The sequence below is a fragment of the Malaclemys terrapin genome, chromosome 1 (assembly GCF_027887155.1).
Source record: "Malaclemys terrapin pileata isolate rMalTer1 chromosome 1, rMalTer1.hap1, whole genome shotgun sequence".
Classification (NCBI taxonomy): domain Eukaryota; kingdom Metazoa; phylum Chordata; order Testudines; family Emydidae; genus Malaclemys; species Malaclemys terrapin.
Genome location: NC_071505.1, coordinates 71165218 through 71180232, shown reverse-complemented (window position 1 = coordinate 71180232; position 15015 = coordinate 71165218). Strand labels below are relative to the sequence as shown.

General features: G+C 38.8%; 1 protein-coding gene across 6 annotated transcripts in view; it reads right to left on the bottom strand.

The window, feature by feature from the left end:
* NAV3 (neuron navigator 3) overlaps window positions 1-15015 on the bottom strand; it is a 583663-nt gene that overhangs the window by 44712 nt on the left and 523936 nt on the right. For all 6 annotated transcript variants that reach the window (XM_054027082.1, XM_054027035.1, XM_054027044.1 and 3 more), the window contains 5 exons: window positions 12939-13099; window positions 10404-10592; window positions 7994-8046; window positions 3969-3992; window positions 1686-1763 (listed from right to left, as the gene is read on the bottom strand). In XM_054027082.1, coding sequence (XP_053883057.1) covers window positions 1686-1763; window positions 3969-3992; window positions 7994-8046; window positions 10404-10592; window positions 12939-13099 — 505 coding nt within the window. The remainder of the gene's footprint in view (window positions 1-1685; window positions 1764-3968; window positions 3993-7993; window positions 8047-10403; window positions 10593-12938; window positions 13100-15015) is intronic.

Here is a 15015-nt window from a genome sequence, read left to right as displayed (position 1 = left end):
AAGGGACTCCAAGATCTCTTTCTTGAGTAGTAACAGCTAATTTAGACCCCATCATTTCATATGTATAGTTGGGATTATGTTTTCCAATGTGCATTATTTTGCAATAATCAACATTGAACTTCATCTGACATTTTGTTGCCCAGTCACCCAGTTTTGTGAGGTCCTTTTGTAGCTCTTCGCAGTCTGCTTGGGACTTAACTATCTTGAATAGTTTTGTATCATCTGCAAAGTCTGGCCACTTTCCATGGTTAGGTGCAAGTTGTCCTTTAAGCAAATACCACTGTCTCTGTGCCATATCCTCATGGGAAACCTAACTGGTATGGGTCTAGGACACTGGTGGAGCACAGGTGAAGTTAGCAATGGCTCTTCAGTTTTTCAGTTTCTCTACCCAGAAATTCAACACAGGAAGATAGCTGGAAAATTTTGGTTGTGTAAAAACTCTTTCTGGAGAACTGGCTGGACAATTGTGTGTTTAGCTATGCTGCAAAGTCCCTTAATATTAACCTTCACTTAACTCCATATATAGAACACATATACTGTAAGAAAACCATATTGTCTAAGGAAGCTACCTGGATAATTTTCTATGCCCACCACCATCATAAGATGACACTTTACATTTTACTGCATGTCAATGACAATTACCCTACTTCAGTGAAAGCCAAATTAATTCATTTTGCAGAAGTTGGAAGAAACACAAAATATATTTCAAACACAGTACTTACTTCAATATTTATTTTTTCTTCTTTTTATAAAAAATTGATAAGGTATTTATTCAAATTTTCCAAATAGAGGATTTTGTTTTTTTTTTTTTACTTAGTATACTAATATAATAAATCTTCAAAAAATTGTATTGTTTTATTGCAGCTGATATGAGTTAACTGTCTCCTTTGGTGTCTATATCATTCAGTAAGGCAGCACCGAAAACGGATGTTCAATTTTTAAAAAATGTAATAGATGTACTCTGTAGCAGAAATTTAATATCCATCACAAAAATGAGACTATCATTATTGCTCATACAAGCAAACAGGTGTTTTGAGGACTTGCTGGTTTAGGTGACATATAATGGAATACAGGGTCTTTCACCATTGCTATAGGTTGCTGTTTCATATCTGTCTCTGACCAGATATGATTCAAGTGCTTTACACTCCACTAGTTGTTCAATAACCCATAAAATGGATTGGTGGCTTCATTTCATTGGGCTTGATTCTGTCACCCTTACTCACATTGGGTAAAATGACACTATTCAGGTACTAAACATGAATAAGGGCAGCAGAATTGGGTCCTTAGGGAACAGGTATCACATCACAGAATAACATTACAGCTTGTACTCTTGTTGACAGTATCAGAAGAGACACTAAAGACTGAGCAGCATGGAGACTGCAAGGCTGTAATACCAGAAGATGAACTCTTCCATTTCGGATCAAGCTATTTGGTGGGATGCCCATATTGTACTTGTTCAGTGGATATAAGTCCCCTGACCAACCTTATCTGTGCATTATAAACACATTGAAATAAATACATATTTAAAAGGACCTCAAGTCTCCAGGACTGTGATTTGGGCACCTTTCACTTGCACTGAACTGAAAGATTATGGTACATCTTTAAGAACTTATTAGTAGACCAGCAGATTTTGGAAGTTATTTGTTTCAAGAATTATTTACAATAATAAAGCAAAAACTACTTACATTTGCTGAAAGCTGGGATGTGAGGGTGGCAACTTTTTCCTGTGATGCAACCAGTTCCCTTCGGAGTTTATGAATTTGCTGGATTGAGAACAGATAAACTCATATCACACTTTTGTTTCATCAGCTATTTCATTTCCTTTATTTTTTCTTTAGAGGATCATTAATGTTTTACAGTATTGTAATTCCATATATATGAATTGTAAAATATTCAAAAAGCCAAATTATAAAATCATAATAGTTTGGCATCTAAACTGCGCACAGAGCATTTGTGCATGTTTCCACTGTACATTCAAAGGCCCCATTTATGGGAGCTCTTATCTGATGTACAAATGGGTACTTACAGTATGTGCACAATTCCCAGTTTGAACATGCAAATGTGATGTTTGGAACCTAATTTTCTAGGCCCTAATTTTTGAAAATGTGGCTCGATATATACAATATAATTTATACCATCCCCTAGTAAAGACTCAGGTCCTGAAAATAGAAGAACTTGATACACTCACGTCAAGGATTACTACACGTGCTATAAAAAAAAATGTCCCCTGCATTCAGTGCAATATAATTGTATGCCCTCTTAAAACCTCACATGTTTCAAAATACTGCAGGACAAATGTAACAAGTACATTTAAATTCTTCTCCATACTTTCAAGAGTGAAAATAAATTCAACCCAAGTCTAATGTTTCTTTTTAGGAAAAACACTTGCCTCAGAAAAAATATTTTTATGCAATGCACGAGGATGAAATTCACCCAGTACAGATATTCAGCACAAAGCCTGTGCATCACTTAAACCCCACTTAACTCCTATCTGAGAGCTCAGCTGGCACATAGGCCTCTAAATCTCTCTCAGATTCTCACATACAATGGATTCCTCCCCAGCGCAAAAGTAAGATGGGTAAAGCCAGGCAAGAAAAGTGAGCACACACATATCATTTTCACATTAATGCTTAAGTTTATAAAGGAGATTGCAGTGCTTTAGCGAGGTGATTCCCATGAAAATCAATAAGAAAAATATTGTGCATGCTTTAAAAATCGATGAATACTCATATATACAAAGGCTAGTGTGTGAACCAAGGATGTTCTCACTGGTGCAAAGCAAGGGACATAGGTTACTAAGCTTTCTCTTCATCTGGACTGTTTTCCCTTCCCCAACCTCTCTCCCTTGTTTTCAATGCCAATTACTCCCCTTTTTGTTTTAGCTACACTTGTAGCACACTCCTGCAGCTACAATAAGGTGGTTCTCATGTTGTGCTATTCAATACCCCTTTTCCTAGAGATGGATAATGTCCATAAAACTCATCTTCAAGACACAAAGTGACAAAAAGAGGGGTGATTTCACCTCTGTGCACTGGGAATTGAAGTATGTAAAAATGCCACCTAAGCTGCTGTAAGTTAACAGTAAATCCTCTGCTTTATCTTTCATAGAAAAGACCCTAGAAAGTGTTAGGTGAAATCAATATTGAAATATACTATGGGGTAAGAGAGGATATGCTTATTTTTCTCCCCACCGCCACAGTATTTCATGAAACCTTTTAACAAGTGTCATTATCAACCCTTTGCTGTATATTAAACATTTTGAGTGTGGAAGAAATGCAGAATGATTGCAGGAATCAAGGAAGGTTTAAAAAAATGTTCCAAAAAAGTGCGTGTCTGTGTGAAGTGGCAGCAGGATCCTTGGTGCCATTTTACTACCGGTGCTCCAGCAGAAATGGCACTAATATTTCCCTTTGTGTAAGGCTATAATTGGATCCAGCTGGTGACCTACTCTTGTTACTAGTTCATATAGAATATGAGGAGAGAGTGGCTTTTTTCCTACTTCAGAACCAATTTACATGTGGTGACAATCTGCTTTTCTCTAAAATTCATCAACATGGACTGGTTCAGTAATTTAGCACTGTGCAACATGCTATGATGTGGGTGATACAGGCTCAAGAGTGGAGTGGATCTTGTTTTCTTGCTCCCAAGAAGAAGCACATGCATTGATCTGCATAGATGCCTCTGGCTCAATAGGGAACTGTACTGATGAGGTCTGAAAAGAGACAAATCCCAACCCCTTCTGCCTCAAGGTTGAGATACTCATCGACTCTCTCCACCTTTTTTGTAACTGATCCAAAAATTCTGCAGCTTCAGGACTAGAAAACCATTTGTCAGCACAGCTGCAATGCATTTTTAGCATAGTGTCTTTTTTTTGCAGCAAATCTCCACTTTGTAGCAACACTGTCAACTAATGAGCTCTAATAATACTACTATACAAGCATTTCATCACACTGAGGGAAGATTTTTACCTCTGAATGTGCCTTTTCTTCTGCCTGCAAGAAGAGAGAGAAAATAGCTTTTTAAAAAACAGAATAAAATGCAGTATAATAAACGTAACAAAAATAGCAAGAAATTACGTGTCCCAATATAGCTGCACAAATAATTGAATTCAAATTTAATAAAGATTTGTAATAAAAACAGTGAATTAACTCCTTTTGCCCTTAGTGGGAATAACTTAAATTGAGTACAAATAAAATTTTGCCTGAGTAATGACAGCAGGATCAGGTCTATTAGAATTGCTAAAATATTCTTAAGAACAGTAGAAGAACTGCAGTAACAACAACTGCAGTTATAAAACATCAAGGAAAGTTTGTTGCAGTGTAAGTGTGTGTGTGTGTGTGTGTGTGTGTGTACACATTGATACCACCACCAAAATCACTAGTGGAATTACAAATGTTTTATGGTAAATCAGGCAACCCATAGAGTAATATATATTACAGTAATATCCAGCAACCATTTAAAATCGACATTTATTAATGGTTATGAAAATATATCTGAGATACTGTGCTACTGCCAAATGCAGGCCTTAGAATATGAAACAGTGGCAGTATCTTACATTCCAATTTGTAAATGTTGACTTTTTAATGGTGACCACTGATAGGGCATTTAGACATGAAGATGCTTTCTAAACAATGATCATGAAGAGGAGTCATTCAAGGAACTGAAAAGAATTCTGTACTTCCATGAATACTATTGTGCTTGTGGAATGAAGCAACTGAAAATGTCATGTGGGGATCTGATATAGGTTGCTTCATTTCTGGGTCCAAAGCAGTTGACAATACTATGGCAGCCACTGCATATCTGGCAAAGGAGGAAGCACATCCTCTTGTAATTAGATGACGTCCTTTGGCCAAAAAACAGAATGGAGCAGGAAGCCATACCAACTCCTCAAAGGGACAAGTTCCAGAAAACTGGTCTTTTGATGCTAGGTGAAGAATGTAAACAAAGGGAACGAAATGGGGTTGTGGAGGCAATGCCAACTTGTAAACTACAACCTGTGACACAAAACTAATTAATCTAAGGCTTAAAATTAAAATGCAAACTAACACCACAACAGTCCAGCTCCAGGCTTTTGGAACATAATGTGATACTGACAGCCAAATTCCGAGGCAAGTCTACGGGAGTCTAAAGGGAGCTTAAACTGACTCCACTACAATCAATTTTTTAGCCTCACAACAAAATATTAACATGTAATTTACAACTTCCTTACACATCACCTCCTAGTTGGTTTACTAAAGCTAAGGGACTCTAAGTGCATGTCACATGCTGTGGAGCCAGTAGAGAGGAATATAGCAAATAAAGGAACAAACAGAAGGGTGTAAGACGGTATAAATTACAGTAGGCTATCCTTCTGTTAGCTCCTTATAGAGTAAGCTACACCAGTTTTCTGTCAAAGCTGAGAAACTATTGGTATGCCACAATCTACTAATACCCACTATATGGCAAACTGTGCTGTGAAACAAAACTGTTTGGCTCCTTACATGCACAATGTCTCCAAAAGCTAGATCTGCAATATGTCTGAATGCCATCTGAAACCACAAATGGAATTAGATCAAACAAACAAAAACAATTTAAAAAACACCAATACATACTGAAAAAACTAATGAATTCTGAAGCCCTTTCTCATTGGACCTCTCCATTGTGAGAAATGCAATATCAGCCATCAAAGAGTACATCCTTCTGAATCTCAGACTCCAGCTCTTTTGCTGATCTCTGCTGATAATCTAAACAACATGCTCTTTACCTGCTACTCTCTCTTGGTCTCCCCACTAATTACTGATTAAGCTGCAGCAAAATTATAATGCTAAGAATGAAGGCAGTGGTTAAAGAGATTGATAAACATCGTTACTCAAGACATTTATTGAAATGAGGGCTGCTATGGAATTCTTGCATGGTACTTTTGGCCTGAACTGTAGAAAAACCTCCAGCTCTTTTATTTCTTCTTCCCGATGGGATCTCATAATGGTAGAAAATGAATTATGTGTAGCATAACCCCTCTGAAGCTACCTCTTTCTGGAAGAAGTGGGGCACCGAATAATATCACTAAACAATGAAACGCTGTTCTTTATGTTCAGCTGATCTGATACTGAAAGCCAATCTTTTGTCCGATGTTTCCACTTGTGCACTGCTTCCTGATTAATTGCTGCAAGATTGTCTGAACTTTTTCCCTGGAGCACAGAGGACCCAACAGGAGAAATTCTGATCAAGGATTTTCTTCCTGCAAGCGCAATCACTAGTTTTATAGTCCTAATTCTTTCCTTGCCCTTAATAAAACCTTTCTATAGCTTCCATTACCACAGCTAGATGATCAATAACTTAGCAAGAAGTGTGGTCTAGTGGCTAAAGAAGGGAACTGGTAGTCAGAAGTCTCAAAATGTATTGCTAGTCACTGACTTGTTGTGTGACCTTGGCTAAGTCTTTTAAACTCTGTCCCTCAGTTCACCTATTAGAAATATAGTGCTGTGAGGCTCAGCTAATGGTTGAAAGGTCCTTTGAGATCTTAAGTGGCAGAGGTTATGCAAACACAAAGTATTATTATATCCTTGCAACAATATAAAATATTGGGACTGAGATATTGCAAAACTGCTGACTGCTCAAACAAATGATGAAAGCTCCAGGTGTCACTTTATCATTTGCTTTTTGTCCATCTGCCAGTTCTTCTAAAAAACTGACATCAGAGCTGAAATACAGCTTTTGATACTCTCTATGAGAATAGATTATAATGCCTCCAAGAGAGGGAAATGGCAGCAGGGCTTCTTCCACTAGGAAAATGGAAGTTCTGAATGTTATTGCCAGAGCCTGTTTTGGGGTTAGTGTGTATGGAGACAATCCACCCCAAGAGGCAACTCAGAGAGGCATGCTGGCTTTTCAGTAGTGACTGTGAGGATTGAGGGAGCCCCCATCTGAGGAGGAGCTGCAATATTCTTTGAATGGAGGCAGCATGCTCTGCTGGCCAGTGCAGCAACTGTCAACAGTAGACAACGTCAGAGCTAATCACCAGCAACACAAGGACTGAGACAATGGATGCCTCTTCTGCAAGTGTATAGGGTACAAAGGGGTAGGAGGATTGAGAAAACATGCTCCTTGCACCTTCTTATCCTCATGAGGGGCTCAACAACATCTATTCTAACTGTAGCTAGCTAAAAGATTGCAAAGGATCACTTATCCATTACTCAAGAGAATATACAAAACACATACATAACTCTTCTCATTTAAAATATGGACATATGTCTTGCACTGCAGCTACTCTGTGATTAAGGCTTTTGTAAATAAATCATTGTCCTTCAACAGCATAACAGGTGCAACAACATATCACACAAAAATCAGAATTAATGTCTCCCTTTTACAAAAAAAGCCCAAATCAAATGAAGACTTAAAAACAAACTTCAATTTGTGCTGGGCAAACATATTTAATGAAATAAATTATTTTTAAAGAAACTACTTTTCTCTTTGAAAAGAACATCTAGAAACTTGTCATTTTTGTGAAGGATCAACAGACATTTAAACTAGGCATTGTATCCCCCTAAACAACCCTGTACTTTTAAGAGCAATTTTTCAAACAATAATATTAAAAAAACGCTCCACGGGGCACCTAATTACAAGACCTTGCTTTAAAGAGCACAAACACCAAACAATGATGAAATCAGTCAAAAATTACATAGTACAGTAATATAGTGCAATGAATAATAAGCAGCCCCACCTGAGGTTGGACTCAGCATGTTATTTTTTTTTATATTTCAGCCTTCAAATTACACCACAGAAGGTTTAGTGAGTGATAAATTCACCACTTAAGGAAAAAAAAGATGCTAATTATATATGAAAAAGCAAAAGTATAATATTGAAGTCAAATAGCCGTTCCACTGCTTTACTGCAATACTTACATGCAATTTTAATCCACTAAACTTAAAACTATTTAATGAGCTAGAAAGCTTTATTGGAGATGTACAATATCACAGGCAGGACTTTTTTATTTTCCTAAACTATCAATACTTACTGTAGAATAGAGAGAGGAGGTGCTGGAGACCAGTGATAATGAGGACCCATGTACTACAAAAATGAAAAAAAAAAGTGTCATTATATAAAATATTGATGAAACAGCATGAGACCTCCCCGGTGGAGCTCAATAGCAGAGCATCTCTTTTTAAAATAAGAAATAATCTTCCACAAAGAGCAGCTATTAGAGGTTATCAGTGTACACAAACCGCAGTTATTTTTCTTGAACTTGAAATGATTGCTCTAAATGGAGAAACATTTGCCTGTGTACTGTAGGTATGAGTGATTTTTAATGAGATACAGTATTTTCATCAGGAAACCAAACATTATTTCTGTTGTTTGGCAGTGAAGCACCTGATAAACAGAGTTTCAAGAGACCAGAGATGGTGTTATGAACACCCATCTATCCAGAGTGCTGACTGCAGAGTTCTAAAGCACAGCATGCAGACAGCTCATCTTTCATATGGAGGAGTGCCTTGCCAATGATATAGGAGCCACTGTAAATGACCAGGTCTTTCTTATCTGGTAATTCTCTTCAGATCAACATAGAGCACTGCATGCTTGGACTTGTAGTCTGCTTTGGCACCTTTGTATTTAAAGGCAAGTGGTGCTGCCATATGCACTGCTGTATTCTAATTGATCATCAAAGGATTTTATCCTCTCTAAGCACTGCATAAAGACTGTAGGATTTGGTCCCAATGAATGGGCCATAGGGCTCTGGAAAGTGGTCAGTTAGGACTACAGCGAGAGAACATTTGAAAGCCACATCTGTTTAGCCTCACAATGTTTAAGGTAGATCCTGAGGGAAGATGCTCCAATACAGAACCTCAGAGAAGATCTGTTGGTTTATCTTTAATACAATACATGAAATGTTATTCAGTACTGTCTGAACAAAAATTCCACAGTTGTGCAGGTTGTTTCATATTTGGTCTTAACCAGGAAAAAATGTATTACCATATTATGCTGTTTTAATAAATATCTGAAGCATGTGTGTGTGCCATGCATGAGATATTAACAATTAAAACATTTCTTGATAGGGAACCTAGACTTTACATCACCTTAGTATTTGGTAATTATTACCAATATCCTGGGTACACTTCAAGATACTACAGGATCCAATGTCCATCCTGAGATATTTATAAATGATAGTTGCAACCCCTCCTTCCACCTGCCATCACTCTGTGAACCTTTCCAGCTCTGCCCTTGATACCATCCCCTCCCAGTTACTAACTTCCCTTGCCCTTACTCTCACATATTCAGCCTCCCTGACCCTCACCCTCACATGTTCTTCTTGATCCTTTCCTTCACTGTGTAAGTTAGCTCTAATTTCCCATCCAAAATAAAATACGTTTTGGCCACATTTCCCTCTTTATCTATATCAACTCATGCCCCTTTTCCCCTTCACCTCTAAGGTCTATGAACTACTAAGGTCCATTTACTACTGATGCACTGGCATCCTCTCCCCTAACTCACTCATGCATTCACTCCAGTCTGGCTTCCATCCACTCTGCTCCAGTGAAACTGCTCTCTCCAAGATCTCTGATGACCTCTTCATTGCAACGTCTTACTTGGCGCCCTGTTTTAACTTGGATTTTCTGGTCCTGTTCTCCACTCTTCCACTGCTCCTTTTGTTGTTTCCTCCTCACTGCCCCTTCCCCTCAGAGTGCTGTCACAGTCCTGTCCAGATCTTATCCTTAGGTGATATTGTATGCTTGCATCAATTCACCTAACTTCTCTAAGCAGATGACTGCCACTCACTGATATATCATCAAAAAAGCCAAATAAAACAATTTAAAACATATATAATTGGTTACTTATGTCACTCAGTACATCCTGTCTCCTCTTTGTCTCACAAACGTTAGCTGATTGGGGAAAGGGACTGTCTTTATTTTTGTTTCTTGTACAGTGCCAATCACATTGTCATCACTTACATAATAATAGGGGTGAGGAAGACTGTTTTAGCATTTTAAAAAATGGAGGGAAGACAGATAGGAATAAGACCATTAAATGAGGAGGAGACTGCAGTAGTCAAGGCAGGAGATAACCAAGGCATGGATAAGCATTTGAGGTAGAAAGGATAAAATCATTTCCCAAGAATAAGAGTTACGCCCTTCCTTCCACATTTTCTGCATCCTACTTCCTATAGTTCAAAAATTATCCCAGACAATTAATAAGTGACATATAGAATGTGTTCAGTCTATAAAGAATATGTCCTTGCCTATCCTACCCAGCTTATTGTAAGTACCCGTTCTTGTGCTCAAACAGAGCAAGAGGTGCTACAAACCCAGTTCACTATAAATCAGAAAGGTTTACTAAATTATTTCAATATTTACAACTCAAGGTGGCCATTTAAATAGAACCCTGCTACATTTGTGTTTTATTTGCTTATCAAAGTGTTAACTCAGTCCTACCTTCTTCCATGCTGTCTCTGAATGAGCCTGAATGACTGATTGCTCGTGGTCTCTCTTCTAAGGATGTGGCACTGCCACACAGCTGGGAGTCATCATACAGGTCAAAAGAAGAGTCTTGTGCGGGGATGCTGTTTGAACGCATCATACTGGGTCCAGGAAGGTTAAACTGGGACAGGTTGGTTGGACTCACTGCAATGCAAAGCGTTATTTGTAAGGTATGTTCCATTATTGGGGATTTGGTTCTGTGCAAAATGAAAACAGTGGCACGCAGGGATAGGTGGGCTTTTCACTGCTGATGAAATGAAAGGCTTTCATTCTTAGGCCTGAAGTTATCATGCAACACCAAAGTAGTCAGTCTAGGGTAACTGTTACACATAATAATGCTGCAAAACACAGAGCAATACCAATGTTGACATCTAACTACGCCACTTGTTCATCTTGTCAGGCAAAGAGAGACTGCAATAATGGATGAGACAGAAAATCAGAGGAAGGAATGAACCCCATCAATTACAAAATTAAAAGTGAATGTTCATCATTTTTGTTCACAGAGGAACTTTACTATCCAAGCCAATTATTCTCTGCAGTTAAAAATGTTTCAAATATTATTATTAATTGTTATATAGATTACAATAGTACCGATAAATTAAGGTTCCATTGAACTAGTCCCTGTGCAAAAATCCATTTTTAATCTCTTTGTTCGCTATTTAGAGTATTCCATAGCACCTATCACCATATTCAATAGATGCTCCCAAATGGGCCAGCTGGCTGACATTAAGAAACAGGAGTAACTGATCTACTCTTGGTTCAGCTGCAGATCAGCACTCAGGAAACTACTCTCAGCTATTGGAATGTTGATTTGCCAGTGAAATGGGAGGCTTGATATGAGCCCTTGGCCTATGTAAAATTAGGGCCTAGAAAAACAATACTGTCTGTCTAGAGTCAGCCTGTTGATTCGTGTCTTGATCTGCTCTATAGACCAAAAGTTTCCCAGCAGAGCTGGATGTGTCTGAAATCATAACAGCAGTGGGTTTTTTTTTTTTTTTTTTCTGAGAGCCATTTATTCCATAGGACTGTTACTCTGATAAAAGAGGAAGGACAGAACAAAATAAGCTATTACAATAGTAGATTATATTGGTCTCTGCTGTGGGAAAAGCTACTAAGTGAGCACAAGACTATAAAAGAAGAAGGAAAAAATAATAGTGACAGGTAGCAAAGAGAAATCTGTGCTAAAGAGAGTTATCTTTGTGTTTAAAACCAATACAAATACATAAAAATGTCCCAACCAGTGGTTTGCTTAGACTATATCTAATTTTGCTTATAAAAATGTCTTTGTTCAGCATTTTAGGTACTATAATAAAAAGCCTTATGTTTTTGTGCCTGATAAAGTTGCTCTCTAGTGGCTGCAACCTACAGAGGATACAGATCTAACAGCAGCACTACCGAAGTGTGAATGTTTCACAGGTTATTGCTAGTTCTGTAGGAATGGCCTCAAACATAAGAGCTAAGTGTAAAACTAGGGTTCACACCTTCGGTAGGCCAGCTATTAGAGCATGACAATTACAGCAGGTCTGACATTTGATCCTGTTTAAGTCAGTGAGACCCGAACACTGTGGGAGGACAGAGAGACAGACCCAACAAACAAAGCATATTTTTACTATAAGGGAGCTGAAGTATTTTAAGATTCTAAGTTTTCAAAAATTGCTGAATAAAAAATTTCAGCAGAAAGCTCATATAAGGTAAACAAAACACAAAACATTGTAAGACTGGAATGAAACCACAGTGTGTGTATCCACAAATAACTAATGGAAAAAAATCATCCATCCATTCAAGTCTTTAGTTTATTTGACTACAGGTACCCAAAAATAGTATTTTCTGTCATAAAGAGAAGGTGAAAAAGAGGTCTTAGTAATAAAATCCAGAGCAGGAACAGAGCAGCCAATTTCACATCCTGACCTGGATCCAAACTATTCTGAAGTGTGGGGGCATTTGGAGACAGGATTGTGGTTGGGCCCATAACAGATAAACGGTTCAGCCAAGAAGTTTGTCTACTGATCCAAATGTTCCCAGTGTTGAATCTGGGCCCATCTCAAAACAAAGCTACAATATGTACTATTACCCAAATGGGAGAAGGGATTAAAAGTCTGATCCAATGCCCACTAAAACAACTGGAAAGAATTCTGTTGATGGCTGAAACAGGCTGTGAGGGAGAAAGGACAGTCACGTGGTTAAGACTCTGCCATAACAGTCAGGAGATTTGAGTTCAATTCCTAGCTTTGCTGTGGACTTCCTGTGTGGTTGTGGGCAGGAAATCTGTGCCTCTTTCCACATGTAAAATAGGGATAAACTCCTGCCTACATCATGGAGATGCTGTGAGGATAAATTCACTAATGTTTGTGAGGTGCCCAGATACTATGGTAAGGGAGGAGGAGGGTGTGGGGAAGGGTACCTAGCTAGACAGACTAAACAATGCATTGTAAAATATTCAGTTTTATGATTATTTTTTAGTGTGGGAAGCAAGGGGAAAAATTCATTTACCCAAGTTGGAAAAGTGATATTTCCCAGTTGCAGAGGAAGACATAGCTGAAGGCGAAACGATAGGGGACTGACTGCCAGTGTCCTGAAGACCTCCAGTGGAATGGGAGCGCAGCCACTCTTTGCCCTCCTCCTGGCTGGTCTGCCGAGATGACGGGGTATATCTGAAAAATTACAGCTGGCACACTTAAAACAACAATAACGAACAGGGTTCACAATGTAATTAACAATAGTCAACATCAAATATGCTTTGCTGGTCAGACAGAACAACAATCTTGACCGTCCTGTATCTAATTACAGTTACTCAATTGTTACAGTTGACTTTAAAGCATCTGTTTTAAATCTCCCGGGGGAAAAACACACTTCTAAAAAAATAAACAAACCCCAAACAAACAAAAATAACATTCTCTTTTCTTTGGTGAAATGTGATGATAAATCATACCAAACAGACAGCTGAGCTGAGAGAAAAGGACTTAAAAAGCTGTAGCAGGTGAATAAGATGAGGCAAAGGCCGAGTACCGTATTAATAGAATGGATGAATGACAGATTGGAAAGCCAAGAATGACTGTCTGCTTACAGAATGACGTGCCACAGGAGTGTTCAAGCATGTGGACATTTGGTAAGGCAAAGAGAGCAGAAACAGATCAACAGTTGTAAAAAAAAGAATTTCCTTTGGTAATGATAGCTACTGTGATCAAATGGGATGTTTGTCTCATGGAATGCTACATGGCATTGTGTCCTTTCCCAAATTAGGTAGAGGAGGGAAGCATATAGGGACAAATAATCACTTAAATGGAAACAAGTTATCTGGAACAAAAAAGTTTGGAAACCAAATCTATTAATCAACTGTATGCTATTGCTAACCAATACAATGAGTGTAACTGAAAGAAGGTAAAACAGGGAGAACAGCCAACCCATCGGTCAGGCTCTTGTGGCTAGGTTAGAGGAAGGGAAATTCTAGCACATTAGAAATCTGCAGGTATTTCTTATTGTTTGGGTCTCGATCAGAAGCCTGTTTTTACTTCTGTCTGTGACAGCCCACCGTAAAACTTCATTCAGCACAATTCCATGCCAACTGAAGAGCACTCTCACATTCCTCCCCGCTATCATGTGCCACCAACATTCCTCAGTCATCCCAGAGAAAGAGGCTTTTGCTATCTTCTGGGTTTATGAGGCACTGCCATTTCTGCTTAGGAAGCTGATTAAATGAATTTGTAATTTCTCATGTCACTCATGCCAAATGTGGGATATTTTGAAGTATCCTATTCAGATTAAATAATCCTTTCTTTTCTATCTTTAAAAAATGATGCATTATGCTGCTCTTTAAACCTGGAAGAGGTGGGCTACCTCAGTGGTTTCTGGATCTGGAAGCAGCCGAAGTGAAAATTCAGGTTTCGGATTTTTAAGAGAGCCCCAGTAGCATACAGACCATAACTGGGATCCAGCCTTCATCAGACCAAAATGGTGAAAAATCCTGTGACAACAGCTAATTAGGCATCTGTGCCCCACATGCTGACTCGTAACTCCCTGTCCCCCACCCCCCAGCCTTACTCACCCTTGCTGTTTTTATAGGATGGGACTACAAACTTCCACCTCCCACTTGGACTCTACTAGCTGGCTGATTTTCCTATATGGCTCCTTGGGATACTCCCTCCATCCAACAGCGCTCTTCCAGGGGTGGTGGGAAATTTGGCTTGATCCTCTCTCACACAAAGTGCATTGGGGAGATGCAGAAATCATTACACCCACTCCTAGTACTTGGACTTTGAAGCCCAGAAGATACTATGTAGTTTCCTATCAATAGCACCAGGGCTTTGGGACATATAGTTGCCAGTGAGGGCAGAGCTGTATGTCAGACTACTACCCCATTTTTGTGTGTGTGTGTGTGTGTGTGTGTAGTGAGGGAGAGGAAGGTGGGCTGATCCAGTTGCCATTACCTCCCAGAAGAGCTTTGTTGGATTAGAGCAGTGGACAGGCTGATATGGCAGCTTTACCTGAAGAGCCATATATTCCCCCCTCCTCCCGCACAACCTGGAGCCCAGAACAGGGGTGGTAGCCTGTGGTCTTCCCTATCTGAAGA